The 18013-nt window shown below is 37.4% G+C and overlaps 1 protein-coding gene across 1 annotated transcript in view; it reads right to left on the minus strand.

Annotated features, from left to right (window-relative positions):
• Positions 1–18013, minus strand: part of brinp2 (bone morphogenetic protein/retinoic acid inducible neural-specific 2) — a 206492-nt gene that overhangs the window by 47547 nt on the left and 140932 nt on the right. The window contains exon 6 of the mRNA XM_040143880.1: positions 4999–5235. Coding sequence (XP_039999814.1) covers positions 4999–5235 — 237 coding nt within the window. The remainder of the gene's footprint in view (positions 1–4998; positions 5236–18013) is intronic.

The following is an 18013-nucleotide window of genomic DNA, read 5'->3' on the forward strand; positions in this document are numbered from 1 at the left end:
ACCAAAGTTGTGATCTTCCAGACTCAACTTATTCATACCTTCCCAGGACATACAGCCTCCCAAACTGTACACGAGATCTGTCCAAAAAGAAAAGAAAATAGCCTTGGAGCAGGGAGCCCTTGTGATTTGTGTATGTGTGTATAGCTAGCTAGCAAGCTAGCCTTGGGTTTTGGTTGGGAAATAACGGGTGGCTTAGATTTGAGGGTATTATTCTCCTGTTTTCTCTCGCACACAGACACATAAAATGATTTAGTCTCTTCCTTGTCCTCCTTCTGTCTCTCTGACACACACATGAATAATCTCATACACACACAGAGTCCTCCCAGTTGTTTTCCTCTCACCACAATAAATTTATCAGCCCATCCCAGCAGACGAGAGTCAGCCCAACTTCCTAGGCACACCCAGAAGCTAAAGAACATTGTGTGTGTCTGTCTGCGTGTGGGTGTGTGTGTTAGAAGAGAGGGGGAGAGATAGAAATACAAAGAGAGAGAAGGAGGGAGAGACAATGAATACTAACATAGAGCTCTGAAAGTCAAACACTATTTGCCATGTAGATTACCCTCCTGTCATCTTTCTGCATTCATTTTTCATCCCAACTTGCCCTGTGTGAGGCGAGTGCATATGTGTGAATGTTTAAGTGGATTGTGTGTGTTCCTTAAAATTAGATAAAAGTTTGATGATCCCCTGGATACATGCCTGTGGGTGTACAGTATATGCCAGTCTGCGCTGTCTGTCCTTGTGCGTGTGCGACTAACCGGGAAGCCTTTTATGATATTTTTAGCTCGTTACTCAAACACAGTCTCTGAAAGTACTAAAGGCCTCATTTTTCATGACAAATAGCACAAAGTTAAGCTCTTGACAAAAACCATAAAGTCAGCAGAACAAGAAAAGCCTAACAAATACTCATCCTCCTCCTCTGTTTTCAATACTGTGCATCTTTAGGAAGATTTGATATGCAGCAAAAAAAAAAAACACCTTGCAAAGCCAGGTGCTGTCAAAATGAGGCTAAGTGAATGCACAGAAATGCCATTTACCTTTGTGATGTCCCTTACAAAGTTATTTCCAAGCAATTGGCAACACACACATGCAATCACCCGAACTTTAGTTCAGTTGAAGAAAAGCTGCCAGAAACCTGTTTCCAATTAAATCCTGCCAACACCTTCCAAATAATTAAGAAATGAGCTGGTGGTGTGTTGATATGTATCAAAAAAAAGAAAAAAAAGAAAAAAAGCTAATTTAGGAAGTGACGCCCAACTTGTTCTTCATTATTGCTGTCATTACATCACCCACCTGTGTCTCACTCTCTTTGATGAATAGTTTTGATAAAGCAGCCCAGCTCGCCGAAATCGATTTCACAAGAATTAGATTATACACCTGATGGAGCTCGGGATGCTAAGACACAGATTTCGGCTCTAAACTCTGTCACACATTACTGTACTATGTTTAAAAATGCAGCACTTTCAAAATGTAAGTCAAAAAAAGATTAACAGGCAGAGTTCCACTGAGTAATAAAGTGAGGCCTAAGTCTTGCTTTTTTAGAGAATGAATAAGTTGAGACAATATTGAATTCCAATTCAACTTTTCTTTAATTATCAACTTTTATAAGACAGCTTAGCTCAGTAGAAATGAGTCACACTGCTCTGAAGATATCTTTTTAATTTCATGAGGGGAAACGGGGCTCCACCCTTTATCGTGATAAATTAAGTTGTTTTATTCTGAAATTATAACTTTCAATATTAGTAATAAAATTACAACAACTTGTATTCCTTCTTATCCCTCTACTACTTGTATACAGTATATTTCCTACTATTACTACTTGTATTACTACAACTACTATTCCTTCACATCCTTCTATTGCTACTTTCAGTCACCCAAGAAGTGGACAACAAAGGTAATAGTGATGTTGTCTTAAATAGTGGACAAGTAAGGAGTTAAGGTTTGTCATGTGAGAGAATTGAATATTGTGAGGATCTTACATTGGAATTAAAGAATGATTCCAGTTTATTACAACTTGGGTTTTGTATGCATAGTCTGGGCCATCATTCCCATCAATTATGACAACATTTTACTTACCTAAGTAATTGCTGAGATAATGACCAGATTAACCAGTTAGGAAACTCCAGGAAAAAAAATAGGTTGAAACCCTGTTGACACCACCATCAATATTAGCTAAACATAAAAGGTATAACAGTGTTAGATCTATATTCTGACACTGGGATTATCTACATTACACGGCCAAAACATTAAGTAATAATGCTTAGTTGATATTGTAATTTAATGGTGTGGAATCCCCAATTATTTTACAATTAAACCAATTATCAAAAGCCCACAGCTTTGCCTTGAACCTGGAGGTTTATGGCTCCTGGGAGTCTGAGGCCTATTTGGCTGTGGGCAAGAAACATTAGAAGTCAGATAATTAAAGCGCACTATTTTGTGAGTCAAACTGAAAGTCAGCACAAAGCTACAGCAAGCATCACGGGTCAAAATTGATCCAAAAAACATCTCCGTAAAATATAATAGAGGTTTATGATGGACAGTTTTTCCCATAACTTTACCAGTCACCTTTGTTTTCTCTTCCACAAAGGTTTGGCTTCCCTGGAGGTTATGCCTATGACCTGTCTAACTGTGTCTCTTGCCCAGTCACTAATTACAAGAGATATTGCTGCAGTCCAAGATCTTGGTATTAACTTAGTGAAGACTATGTTACTACCATTTAGTTATGATTATAGTTTTAGAACTAATACAATAAGATCCAAGTTGAAATAAAATGGAATTACCCTTTAAAGCAAAATTATGTCAACTTTTATGGAGGAAATAACACAATATTCCTCATACAAAGAAAAAGAAAATGAATTCATAAGCCTCACTCAGTTCAGCACACTTAAAGGTTATGCTGTCACAGCCTTACTTGGTCTAACATGACCACTACCTTATGGTGGCTAATGTTCACTAATGTAGCAACAGTACTGAGTTAGTTTGCTAACTTAATGGGTTTCCTCTACTTGTGGTACTTTCATACTGTGTTTTGGTAATTGCCCGTATCCCATTATTGTAACTTGTGCCCATTGTCCAACAAATGTGACATGGTTAGCCACAACACTAAAATGTTGCATGCCAGCCATGTGTTACAGTCAGGGAGATTTTGGATTCACTTCAGTTGCTAGCTTAGTTATAGCTTACTTGACAAAACATCCCGGTGAAAATAAGGGCTATAAACAGCTGGCTGATAGACTTATAAGACAATGTCCCTCAACCTTGCTTCGGACTGTCACTTGAAAAGAACAGAACAGTGCGTTGTTCTGTCTTTACTCCAAGAGCTCTGCCAGAGTTTTAGCCATACAACACTAAATGCCACCTCAGACACATCATAAAACATGCAATAAACAGCATACCGAAGTTATCAGAAGCTCACGCCAGTCTTTTATATAATGTGTTTTGTTTTAATGAAGAAAATGATCAGTAACTGAACTGTAATCCAAGTAGATTATAACACATCATCAGTGATTGTGCTCTATTTGTCAGTAAATATCACGAGTGATTATGAACATAGTTAGAACAACACTTCACAGGTACACACCACATGAATGGAGTGTTATTGAGAACTAACAATCCAACTACAATCCAGATTGGAGATATAAATCATCACCATCCTACCAGTTACTTGTGGAACTGGAACAGGAACAATTTTATGTAACACAACCCCAGTCCAGCTGTCCAAGCCTCAGCTTTCTTATTCACTGTAACACCTTCAGTACCTCCTCAGCTTGTCTGAGCCAAAATGAAAACTGTAGTAATATGTGAATATATATATATATATATATATATATATATATATATATATATATATATATATATATATATATATATATGTCTATATATATATATATATATATATATATATATATATATATTAAATTAGTAATTTTATCAACTGAACCTCATTCACTATGAAGTTAAGGTCTTAAACAACAAATTATTAATGTGTTGATATAAAGGAATGAAGACATTTTAATCAAGCAGCACTTTCATCAGTGAAAATATTGATGATTGATTCATCCACCCAATTTCATTCACATTTTCAATTTGCACATTGAAAAACTTGAGTGGAAATCAAAAACATTCAAGAAAATTTCAAAATATTGCTAATGTGACAAAGTGCAATGTAAAAAGACTAAAAAAATAAATCATTCTGTACATGGAGCATGTGGCTTTAATTTCCATTGAAGCTTCTGCTCCACTGAAGAGACAAAAAAATAGAAACAGATGAAACATCAGATCTTTGTTAAGCATTGAAAGGACTGTACCTTTGCTCAAATTAATGCATGAAACAAACAGAAGTGTCAAATTTCCATCATGTTTTCAACAATGCTTTCTCCATTTGAGGTTTGACTGGTGGTCATGTAATCACATCATCTCGTTGGGCCCTCTTATTCTGCAATGATTTAATGGCAATGACTGGAAAATTAGTGCCACAAGCTGTTTATCTTGACTACTAACATTCCAACTACTAATATTCCCACAATGGTAGTGGATAATTCTTATTTTTCTTTTGCTGATTTTCTCAAAGTTAGGTTAAAATACTCTGCTATAGACTGGATTTTTGAATTTTTAAGAAAACAAAAAACTTTTGCCATCAGAATAATTTGAGAAACGCTAAAATCCCACACTAATTCTACCTATAGTAGCTTTGTTATAGCCTCATTTTCAATCTATTATATCTTAAAGCTGTCTATATAAGTATTAAAAAGTTTCATTGTGCCCACAACAGTCATGCCAACTAAGCCTGCACATGAAAGGGTTAAATGTTGGGTAAAGTTTGGGCCTTGAACCTCAGACCATATTCACTACTGACACATCCACTGGTAAGGTTTTGAATAGTCATTCCAAAAAAGACTTAATGGATTCCCTTTGCCAACAAACTCATTCAACACAACATCATAAACAGTTTGTCCACCTCGACGCCAAGTCAAGTTTCATATAAACCATTACAGCCCATACCTGATTCCATGAACTCTTGGTTGAAGCTGCTCCAGGCGTCTTTGCTCTTCACCAGGTTCTCCTCCATGACCTTAATGTCAGCGAAGGGACAGTTGCATTCCGGGAAGCGGGAAGAGCACCGGCACCAGCAGTCATTGTTGCGGCAGAGCAACTCGCCCTCTGAGTTGCATGCCACATAGCTAAGGGCTGCCTCCACAAAACGCCCACGCAGGGACTCTGGCAGGACATCTTGCAAACCTGGAAAAAAGAGAAACATATGGTAAAGTATTTCTTCTTTCTTCTATTGTTTTTACAAGCTGGTTCCACATGAGAGTTTTGTGAGGCTGGAAATGTAAATGTTGTGAATGTGGCATTGCATTTTAGCCTTTATCCTAAAAATGATTTTTTTCAATACATTAAAGATATCAGCATTGTACCTGCCATATCATTCCTTGCATCGTCAGGGTGTTGAAAATTATATTTCCTTAAAAGCAACATTCATTGCAAACTTAGCAACTAGGAATCGCTGCTGCTGGATGAAAGTCTTGTTTCAAAAGGTATCTTTTCACAAATTGCAACGGAATATCCCTTTAGTGTACATTTTTAAACATGTAACATGATTTTCAGGTCTGTCAATCAGTCTATGACATCAAAGTGAAAGCTCTTATTCAAGCACCAGTATACACATCAGAACATAGCTATTAAAATACTAATCTGCAGTATAGCCAGCATACCATCACTGAATAATGCATAGAGATACTGACACTAATAACACATCTTATAATGGGATGAGGCCAATAGAAATGACATGTGCAAAGACAACAGCTAATCAGCTGGCTGTGTCTATTGTGTGGGGGCTCTTGCCTGAAAAGAACAGTCACTTAACCACATTTCGAATGGCTCTCTGTTCTGTGGTTGACTGGTGAAGAGACTTCAACTACATATAGTTGCCGTGTTATTATAACAGGGACAAGAAAATAGGTTGTTTTCTATGAAGCAGCTCTCCTCACATCAATTTCAGTGGCAGCCCTTACTACAGGTACTGCAGGTGCATATACAATAAGTTTAGAAACCTGCCCAGGGGCATATTTTAGCAATTTTGGGAGCTGTTATAGCATCTGTCACCTAGTCTGCAGTCACCATAAACAACCTGCTATTCCGACCTGCCATGTACAGGTTGTTTCCTATTATTACTTCTTCCCACTCTGTAATGGAGATGCTCAAAGGATCATGAGAGCTCTTACAGTAGTAAAAGCCTTATTTTCATGATCAATGCATATTCAATTTGCAGACAGAAATGCAAAAGAAAAACACTAAACCTTGGTTTTCCTGCTCTGCATGGTATTTTAATTTTTTTTTTTCCATTGAAAATGATTCACCCCTACCCAGAAAGAGTTTTTTATTTCAAATTACTTTTAGACATGCAACCGCCTAAAGTTTTCCTATGTCAGGGGTTGTAAGGAATGTTCATGGTTGCATATAAAGACTTGACAAAGACACAAGAGGAATAAAGCAAAACTGGAATTTTCTGATGAAGGTGACCTGAGGCTTAATAAACAAGAGGAAAAAGGATAGAAACTGGAATTTATTTTATTTTATTTTATTTTTTTAATTAAGAGAGTCTGACTTGTGACATAATAGCACACAGAGACAGACACGGCAGAGACGTTTCGTGCATACAATGCTGGCTAACAGCTACAGCTAGCTTCTCTTTGTTGCAAACATGTACAAAACAAAAGAAAATAAATTGAGGCAAATATTCAGTTACATTTTTTTTAAAGAGCAAATTTGCTGTTTTTTCCTTCCAACAGATTTTTACTTGGTTGAGTATTTTTTCACAGCTAGTTTAGCTACCCCTTGACTCTTTGTTTTGTGATAAATTGTAATGATGAAGAGTAGGCTTCCGTTTCTGTGATACCATTTATTTTCTGGATAAGAACAGAATATACTGTACTGTATTGCACTGTGCTGTGTTTGTAACTTTTTTAGTTTAACTATCAACCAGATAAGAATAATAAATGCTAGCTAGCTTCCAGAGTGCAGTGCACTTTTCCATCCTATATGAGCAACTTAGCGCTGTAAAATGTATTAAGTCGTGACATTTGTGTGGAATGCATTAGCTGAACAACCTAATGAGCAAGCCTTTTTCCCAGGAGACATTTTGACATGTCACAGTAGGCAAAGGGCGGCCGTCAATAATTAAATTAAGGACGGCTGAATTCCATTTGGCTGCTTTGGTTTCAAGGTCCTGCAGTTGCTCATGATGGCTCACTGTTACACTGTCATGGGACATGGAATCTGAGTTACTGGAGAAGAGACAAATGCCGTGTCTGTGTCGGGTCTCATATGCCATATATACGTCCCAGCCCATATGTTAATGGAAGATTCAATAGGTATAAATCTGTATTGTCCGTGTTTACTTTGTATATTACTTTGGTAAGTGTTGGTGTTTGTAAAATCTTTCTTTTACAGTATGTTGTCCAGAAAGTGAGTATTTCTTTTTTTTTTTCTTTTGATGGGTGGCTTAAACGATGTTGGAAAGTTGGTATATATTATGCAATATGGTGAACATTGTGAGAAAAACGGTTTAGCTCTAAACCTAAAGGTGTAGGTTTAGGTGTAACGGATTGAATTGCTGTTTCATTAAGACAAGAAGGGTGGAAGCATTAATATGTAGCTCGCCGTCAATGAAAATATTCCACTGCTTTTACCTTTTTACCTTTTGGCAAATTTCAAGCGAGTGGACCTTGTGCTGACAATTGTTTGTCAAACTACTATTTTTAAGGTCAATAAGGAACTTTCAAGCTCAACTATTATCAGTGTTTATTGGTATTAGATGATTATTTGTTTGTTTATTCTTAGGTTTTTTTTTTGTCAATTAAGCACCTTTTTTGCTTCATTAGTCACAATTATCTGTTGACAGGATGACCTCCATAATAGCAGAATACCTCTTAACATTAGTAGAGCTTGACATGAATGTTCTCTATATATAGTATCTACAATAGAGAATATGGTTGTTCAGGTTGGAGGGCTTGTTGCTGCATTATGGGGATTTTACAATAAACAACTTCACATGAGAGTAAAAAAAAAAATTGTTTTGGTTTGATATTCCAAAGTACCTTTCAACCTCTCTGCTTCCTTCTGAATATTTTTTAAAGCAGTTTTCTAGCTACATTATTCGTTATGGTTATTATGTATATTAGAGAACGGGGGAAAAAAAGCTGTACATTAGTACTCCTCAAAATGTTAGTCATATCCATCATGCAGCTCTCATCTGCTGATCCAAAATGAATAAAAGTGCACATTTCACGTCTCTAGGGTGAATATTAACGCCTATTCGCCATTTCATATCATTTGATGCCACATAAACCCCAGCGATGCAATTAAGCCAGTATGCATGTTGCTGAGGTGGGGATGATATGGCAGGCTTATGTTGCTTGAAAGAGCCCCTCAACGGGACTCTTTCTGAACTGTCAGGATACACATAAACTCCGAGAGGGGGATTAGCTGAAAAGGAGTCACATCCTCAAACATTTGAATGGAAGCTAAAATGAAAGCCTTTTCACCAGCCAAGCAATCAAGTGAGCACATCGCTGGATGAAGGTTTTCTACAATATATATCAACTTTACAAGAACCTGGACAGCCTTGTTTTCAGTTGGCCCACTAACTTATTTCTAATGAATATCAGTGACAGTTCTGGGACTGTTTTTTTTTTTTTTTTTTGGGGGGGGGGGGCATACAGAATGGTGTTATCCTGCATTAAACTAAAAAACTTAAATTAATTTTTCATATAACATATTTCATGCACAAACTGGATTTAGGAGCATTTCACTTGAAAGTAATTAAAGACAGTATCACTTAAAAATAGCATATTTAGTGACAATGGTCCCATTTTTGATATACAAAAACGGATGACAGTAGAATGAAGGTGGTTGATTTACCCATTTCTTCCCTATAAAATGTACATTCAGGTTAAAGATATCGATATGTTTTTTGGATTACTACGCTGTTTAAAAAATAAAGAGGTTATATAACTCAAAATGTCAAGGCAACATATTGCAGTAAAATTTTGAATTAGGCTAATTAACTTAATTTCTTAAGATTAGGCTTTGAGCTCATCAAATGTATAATGTTTAACTCCGTTATTATTACAAGTTAGAATAACGTATTATTTTACATTAACACAACTCCGAATTTTTGCTTTTGTTAATTTGTTCATTTAATAAAGTAACTCTAATCTGTATGCTGTGCCCCTTTGAAATTTCTTTAAAAATGAGCATGAATTACTTTTTATCTTTTTTAAAACACTTACTGTGTCCAGCCTTATATTTATCCCTCGGGACAGGTTTTGCTGTACTGCCAGCGCTCACAATAATCCCAGGGACGTTGTTCGTCTTTATCAACCATATGACTCAAGTGTCTTACACAAGAAGGTTGCATGAAGCATCTGAGGTACAGACCTGTTTACTTCATCCTTTGCGCTGTTTTACTTTTGACCAGAGAGACGACCATCTGACACTTCAGAGATATGTATAAAAAGACATATAACGATCTCCATCTTTTTTTCATTTTAGAAAAAAAGAAGGATTTCTGGGGAATTTTAACCTTAATGCAATGCATGCTGGGAAGTAAATAACTAAATAATAACTTAAGTTGATGAGTTAAGTAAACAATCCATTGGACATTTTGTCAACTGAACTCATGATTTTTAGTTCTGAAAGTGATAAAAATTTAAACTTGAATCCGAAAAATTCAAGTTAGCGGAACTTTCTGTATTTGTAATGAACCAGATTAAGATTTGAAGTTTTCATGACCCTTTCACTTTTGTTTTTTTTCTCATGGAGTCAGCTATATTTGTTGAGAGAATTTCAGTTTTTACTTTAAATGCTGATTATTTAAGTTTCTCAGGCCTAACCACCTGTAGTTGTTATTTATGTCATAGAATATGAGTTGCAGTTTTTACAGTGTAGTGGCGCGACAGAGTGATGTTGCCGCTCGTCCAGTGTGTGAGCTAAGAGAGAAAGGTTTTCCTTTCCAGGTTTGCTTTGGTACACTTTTATGTTGTGATTCGCATTAGTGTCTCCGCGGCTCCGCCCGCTCAGCCTGTAGACTTTACAGTGGGCCTGATGTTACACACATAAAAATCGGTTTTCTAGAAGTTCTGTGAAATTTGACAAATATCAAACCTTCATGATTTAAACATGCATAATACAAATAGTAATTATTAATCTTCTTTGCAGTTCACCATCTTTTTATATAATGGTGATCTTATGGGAAACTGATTTTTTGGGCCGCAGGTGATTTTTTTTTTTTTTTCCCAGCATCACAATTGGCTACTAGAACAAATAGGCAGCAAGGCTTTTTGCTTTTCGTTTTGTAGCAGCCAATAAGAAACATTGTCTCTCATAAATCCTTGGTCGACACAAAAGAGGTGACCCCATGGCCAAGGCGAAGGGCAGCAGTTATCTCACACAGAGGGACGTAAAAACTTTATAGCTAGCAGAGATTACAAATGTTGAGGTTGAAAAATTACTGTTAAAGAGAGCTTTTGGATATGGATGAAACCAAGTAATGGTAACGTAAGTATCGGCTTCCGCGATGGTGATTTTTCATTACAGCTGATAACCGTACACTCACAAAGCATTTTGTTTCTATTGATACACCAACTTTTCGATCTCAGCCAAGCATAAAAAAGTTTTTTTGCGATGTTTTGGGATTTTTTTAATTATCTGTGTTTCCACTCAGGCTTTTTGTGCACAAACTAAAAATGCGCATGCAAATAGATGGATGGAAACCCACCTACTGCTCTGTTCCTGTTCCGTACAATTTTTATCCCCAACCACCTACGGTACGTTAGATAGTATCAGAACTGCTTTTGTTTTACAGCTGAGACAGAGTGTAGCTTTGAGAGTTATAGATGACACAAACAGTGGTCAGAAAAGTTCAGCCAGTGCTCATAAACCTCTTAGACAAAACTCCAATCTGAGTATCACAAGAAATGCCTTAGATAGAAGGGCATGATGATTAGGAAGGGGAAAACTGAAAATACTCTTAAGTCAGTCGTTATGCATCCAGGTTGCTACCTTCATTGTTATTACACTTTTATTTATAGCCTATTTTAAGATGAATTATAATTAATCTAACATCCATGTAATGTCCTCTGTTTGGTCGAGGGAGTATTAAGACAATCATTTCATCACTCAATCATCAATCAATTATCAATCCTCCATACTGTGAATTATTCTGATGATAAAACAAATGTGTTAGAAATTATGATGAAATGCTCCATCTGACTTGTCTTGACATGACTCTTATAATTTGTGTTTTTGGCTGGCAACAGTGATTAAAAACAATCTTAGTTGTATTTTATCTTTCCTTTTTTTTTTTTTTTAATCTTTCCAGGTGTCTGTTTCCACTCCCCACCCTGAATTTCAGGAAAAACCTGTGGGTATCTCCTTTTGATGGGGGCTTTTAGGGTCATTACCCATAAAGCTATGCTTCCATCCAGCCACAGATTTAGATCACCCCAGAAGACCAGAAATAGCAGGCCCATGGTTCTCTCTCTTTCTATCTCTAAATCTCCAGCAGGGACCACACTTTCCATTTTGGGCAATTTGAAGCTCTTAAGCCTCCCCCATGATCTGTTATCAGTGTGTGTCTGAGTGTGTGTGTGTGTGTGTGCATGCTCTCTCTAAGCTTTTCTTTGGTGAGTGCTTGGTGAGTGCTTGGTCCACTACACTGGAATGCACTTTTGGCTGGAGAGGAGATGGTGTCGGTACCCTTGGACTGTGCTCCCGGTATCAGAGCCTTTTGGTTTTGGCAGGGACCCAGCTTCAATATACAGTACATTACTTGCAGGCTGCCAGAAATGCTGCCGTATCACACCCTCTTTCTGTTTCTCTTTATGCTAATCTTTATGGCTGCCTGTCTTTTTCTTTCTCACTTGTGACGTTTCAGACTGTCAGTTGAATTTTCTGCAAACTCGTTGCAAAGAATGAATGCATACATTTTCCTCAGCTGGAGTCCTGGATTGTTTTGTGCCCTCTTTTGACAGTTTCTTTGTTCTTCCACAAATACTCAGCTACATGGTGCATGTACTGTATGCAAAAAGCAGGGCATTAAGGTTGGGAATAGTTAAGGCATGCTTGGTGGTGAATGAGTAAGAGCCTATAGGTCTTTCAGTTAAAAAGGAGTAGCTCTCTGTAGCTCTCCCTCTCTTTAAACAACCCTTACATTTGAGACTGCCACTTAGGGCTGTGATGTAATTGAAGGCACAGATAAATATTTGGCAAACGGTTTTTGTGCCGCCTTTTACAGTGACATGTGGTGAGCTGAGACTTTGTTTCAGTGAGTGCCCAGACTTAGGCCTGAGCACAGAGAGGCAGTTGACAGATCTCTCACCCCGGAGGAACTCACAAGTGTCGCACAGCATCTGTCCATAAACCCTGCTCCTGCTATTGATGGAACTCCAGCAGAGTTCTAAAGGCGTGTTCGGGGTGCTTTGAGGGGGGATCTGTTAGAGGTTTTCCTGGAGTCCTTCTGCAAAGGACAGTACACTGAGAAACTACTTTGACTGCCTTCTTTGACATTGGGAGTAAGCCTATATTGTTCTATTCTGGACTCATATTTCCGTAAGTGGGCTCCTGAACAGACTGTGATAAAATAGAAGGAGGAGCCTTGCTTGTTGTTGGAAGTGAAAATGGCTATCACTGTGTGTGCCACACATAATCTCTTTGTTTAATTTTCTGAGTTTTTGAGGTTGGAGATGCTTTAATTGGGGATAGGCTTTTCTATTTGGGGGCTTGTATTTTGGTCATAGTCAAGGTCAATTAAGAAAACCTATTCTCCATTTGGTGTATACAGTATCTTCTTCCTTGACGTATAGCTAACAGATTCCTCCAATAAACACCCAGGCAGCATATCTCAGGTTTGAATGTATACTGAAAAAAACTTTGAAAAACTGTGATGCAAAAATAAAGAATGCATTACAAACTGTCTCTTTTACATACAGAACCAATAGACGTGCTAGTATGAATAGTCTTATAACATTTTTATGTTTGTTACAGTTTACAGAAAATAAATAACAACATAAAGGGAAGTATTTTAAGGTAAGTATTTTACAAAAGTTCAGGAGCTAGCTGTTTTTTTTTTCTTCGGGTATAAGTATGCAAAACTCTTACTCCCAAAGCCCCTTTCTGCTTTCTTACCTCCTTCTTTCTCACTACGCGAACTACAGGGGGATGTTGAAGCAAGAAGCCTCATTAAGACATTGCCACAGAATCTTCTGGCCATGGAAATGATGATGGGTGTACATCATCAACCCCCATACTACTTAACTTAAACCACTTCATTTGGAGGTAACACCAAAAGTGAGCGCAACTAAAATGTTGGCAACAAAACTGTGCACACACAAGTATAATAGGTATGGAAGGTTGACCACTGTGATAGATGTTTTTAAAGGATAGTTTAGGTAAAGCATTCAGAATTTCCTTTTTTTTTAGCTATACTGGACTTTCACAACCTGTCTGATTGTCTGCAATATTGCTACATTCCCAGATCTCAGTAATTAGCTTGTACATTGTCATTATAACTGATTATGGCCTAAACGGAAAAACACAACAAAAGGGAGTGGGTCTTTCTTTTTTACAGCATGTTTTGAAATTATGACAATAATTCAGTAAAAAATTATTTAGAAAAAAAAACAGACAGTGGCAAATTGTACAATGTTCTTAGTCTGGAGGGTGAAGTCTTTTGATGGATGATTCTGGGGACTTTGCCAAGGAACAACGTCACTGCAGGTCCTGGTAAACCTTCTGTCAGGAGTAACCAAGCTGCTTATCTGAGATTTGGGGGTGAATCATTTGTAGGGCATGGATCCTGTACTCTCTGATTCTGTACACTTGCCTCAGGGTGCTGTGTTGTATAGAATTTTGTCCAATGAGTCCTTGTATATAGTCACATTGGGCATTGTGGTGAGAGCGGGGTTGCTTTCTTTGGTTTTGTGAGTGGAGATTATGTAAACTAAAGGCTGCCCAAGCCAACTGGTGCACTGGTTTCTATATTTTGTGTCCCTGTGTCTCCCCACACAGTCCTGTGTGTTGTTAACAGGCTTGCTCTTCCTGGACTCTTTATGTGTTGTTGATGCACTCATCCTCAAGTACACCAACCACACTCACACACACACAACACACACACACACACACACACACACACACACACACACACACACACACACACACACACACACACACACATGTTCATATACACAATGCAGCAGCACAACTAATAACTGAAGAGGTTTAATTTTGAAGGCAAAATGCTTTGCAAAAACATTCAATAAAAATTATAATGGTTTCGCAACTCCACTTCAAAGCATTGCTCTGACTCAAGGCTAAAATCAGGCTGTTTTTGTCAACCATTAATGATGAAAGCAGGGTAGCCACCGTTGGCACTAAAGCAGTGGTCTTCATTTCACAGAAGCACATATGCACACATGCACAAACACCCAGGCAAAGCCTACAGGTACACAGGGGCATGCTATCAGACAGATCAGAAAGAGTAAGAAGAGTGGAGTGCTGAACCATGAGGGGAATAGAAAATACAATGAACTATATAACTCTGATACTTGTTTTTTTTCTTTTTTTTTTCTTTATGATTTATCAGTGGTGCAGAGGCTCAAACACAAAGAGGTTGTGTAGGTAGAGTGGTACATCCTGTTACAATGGCGACACGAAAAGAATTGGAGGAATGTAGGATTTACTGGGGAGTATTCATCCCTTTGACGAGGCCAACATTCAATTCTGGAAGACTCTTCTCGTGGCTGTATTAGGACGTGTTTTTGGATCTTTAAAAATATCCTCCCACACAGATACCTGTTTCAAAATATCTATGTTTGTCCCATGCTTGTTCTTATTATTCTACACCAGATACTGTAACATAGATTTCACTTGGTGCTACAAAAACCAAAAACAACTTGCATGACATAATTTGTGTTGATTGGGCTCAAAGGAAAAGAGTTCGGAAATTCCAGTTAAATTGAACCTATCAGGCTAATTGGGTGGAATTGGATGAGTTTACCCTTGGACATTGCTGTGGTTGCACTTTCTCCATTTCCATAAAAAAAAAAAAATCATAAAAACAAACACATCACGCATTACACCATTAGTAAATAGAAAGGGAAATTATGTCTGCTGCTGAGGGCTTTTTCCCTCCTGACACCACTATTTAATAGTCAGTACTGTCTTAAAAGAGGGGAACCCTATCCACCACTGGAAAAAAATTAAATTTTAGCAAAGGCACATTAACCCACAACAAATAACTTAATGTACTCACAAATACAACTTCTCTAGGACTGGACCTGACAAGCGAGATATCTAAACTAATTTCCTCAACAATCTCCGTAATGTAACTGATAGGGTCCAACGTGAACACGCAATTATCTGGCAATTTTGAAACACACTGATTATTAAACATAACAGATGCCAGCATTTGTGCTTTTTCTTTACTCCTCTCACTAGTTTAGAGGGCGGGGCAGTGCCTGAATTGTTAATATCAGGTATGTCTGTGCACCAATAAGAAATGACCAACATAGGAATCGGAATCTGATCACTATTGTAAGTTGTTTGCATGTAGATTCTGCAAATCTGGTCAAACTGCACTTAAACAGTCCTCATGAAGCTTATTAACTGAGTTTTAATTGTTAAACTCTTCTTAATTTATAAGTAAGGAGTTTTGTTTTTTTTCCCTAACTTTAAAGCAACATTATTTGACATTTTTTTTGGCCATTTGGGGGCAGTAGAGCAAGTTGTAAACACAACATTGACATAATCTTAAGAAGTTGATATGGCAAATGTGTTAGCAAATAGTTCATTGCTGCACTATGTTCACCATCTAAGTGCTCACATTTGGCGTCATGCAAACAAATTCCTTCTTGAGTTGCAGAGCAATATAAGAGAATCTGTGGGACTCACCAATTAAAATTTTCTCTATGGTACAAACAAATATTCACGAGTGGTCAAGACCTTTAATGCGAGTCATGTACAGTAAGCTGGGATAAAGGTGAGATTTTAGAAGGAGGTAGTAGTGTGTGCAAATAAGTGCCACAGACTAATGAACCATTTCAACCATACGGGGGCACTATAATAAATACAAAAGCATTTTGTTTAATAACTCACTAACTGTACATTGCACAATTATATATTTTATATCCATGTGTTCTCTATATTGAACTGTGTCTTTAGTATGATGGTAGTATAATATAAAATAGTGTAATGTCTAATATAAGCCACACCCAATTCCACCAATAAAATTTTTCACAAATTGGTGAAATATGCAAAACTGCTTTTTGTTACTAGTCTGTGGAGTTTGGACTCAGGGAGACAAAACTGGTGTCAAAAGAGTGTCTTGAAGCTCCTTGTCAATAATTAATTTGCACATTTCTGATTTTGTACTTTGTATGCTATCTACATAACTTTGATTTCTGATGGCACAGGGTCATTTTTAGAAGAACAGTGTATTACCAAAACAATGTTCAGATTTCAAGAAATTTTACAAGGATGAATGGATAATTTACCATGCAATATCTGGTGTGAGTCCACCACTAAGGGGAGCAACGACAAACTTTTAAAAAAAATAAATAATTAAAACAGTTTTCAAATTACATAATATTTGTCATGTACATCCAGTACATGTTCCAGACTCAAATGATGGTGCTTCTACAGTTTTCCAAAAATGTATGATAAAGAATTCTTCCAAAGTTACAAATACAGGCTCCAAGTGACAAAACATCCATGTGTTATGCAGTAAAAATATGGCTTGCAGTAAAAATGAATCAGTTGTAATAGTAGTATTTACTTCGTACTGGAAAAAAGGTAACTTATCAAACTGGGGCCAGTGGCAAGGCAAGAAACGCTGTCCTGTGTTCTTTGTCTTGTTCTGTACAGAGACGTATCCCTATTGATGCTGATGCGGAGCATAGCAGAGAGCAACATTGTGGAGTGTAACCGTGGCCTTCATTGATAAGATGATGTCATAGGTCTGTGAATGTTGAGTCCATGGGCGGAGTAACGGTCGAGGTGTGATAAATGGAGGATTGTGGGAGTCCATGTGAGGTCCTGCAAGACTCTGTCAGAAAAAGTGACGTCTTCTATTCGACTGGACAAATACATCTTTACAACATTGGATATTTCTTTTTAAAACGGAAAGAGTCAGTTGCTTGTAGCCTTAATGTTGTTGGGATAGCGAGCGTTTTCAAGTCAGTTTATAGTCAAGTCAGTTTATAGTGATAGAATTAGTCAGCCCTAAAAGTGTTTTGTTTGCCATATTAACCGGCAAAAGTTTTTGAAGACTGGTATACACTAACATCTTTTGCTGCCATGGAGGAAATAATTTCATGACGAGTGACAACAAGATCATAATCCCCCAACGTCTTTACTGCCAAAATGAACGAGGGAGAAAATCTGTCAAATAGCAATTACAGCTGTCACAGAAGATGAGTCGGTATTGTAAAATACTGTCTGTCAAAGAAAATGACTCCGGCCACTTCAGCAGTCTGACAGGAGAGAGTTGAGTATGAGTCTCTGACAAGATACACTAACTTTCACAGAAGGATGAGTGTAAAACGGTTTCTTATCCATAAAAAATGTCTTTTACTCAGCTGTTGGAAAAGGGGTGTGTGTTAGATTCAGGGTTGTCTAATTGTCAGGCCAATATGTAATTAGTCAGTGGTTTACCTTGTTCCATCACGTTGTAAATACTGGTAATTAGCATGGTATTAGCATTGGTAATTAGCATCTTAATGTTCAGTTTTACAGTCTTTACTTCATAGTTCAGCTGTGTTAACTGATTCAGCATCATAATGCTGCACTTCGAATTTGTTTTGTTCATTTTCCCAGTTTAACTTGTCCTATTGAATAAAATCAATTGTTTAGGGTCCTCTAATACTGACACAGCGGACCCTGTGGTGTCAAATTTTCCTTTTTCTCTGTGGTAACATTTTTGTGAATAAAACTTGTCCACAAACTGGTGGAATAGTGG

This window comes from Xiphias gladius, chromosome 14, assembly GCF_016859285.1.
Source record: "Xiphias gladius isolate SHS-SW01 ecotype Sanya breed wild chromosome 14, ASM1685928v1, whole genome shotgun sequence".
In the NCBI taxonomy this organism is placed as follows: domain Eukaryota; kingdom Metazoa; phylum Chordata; class Actinopteri; order Istiophoriformes; family Xiphiidae; genus Xiphias; species Xiphias gladius.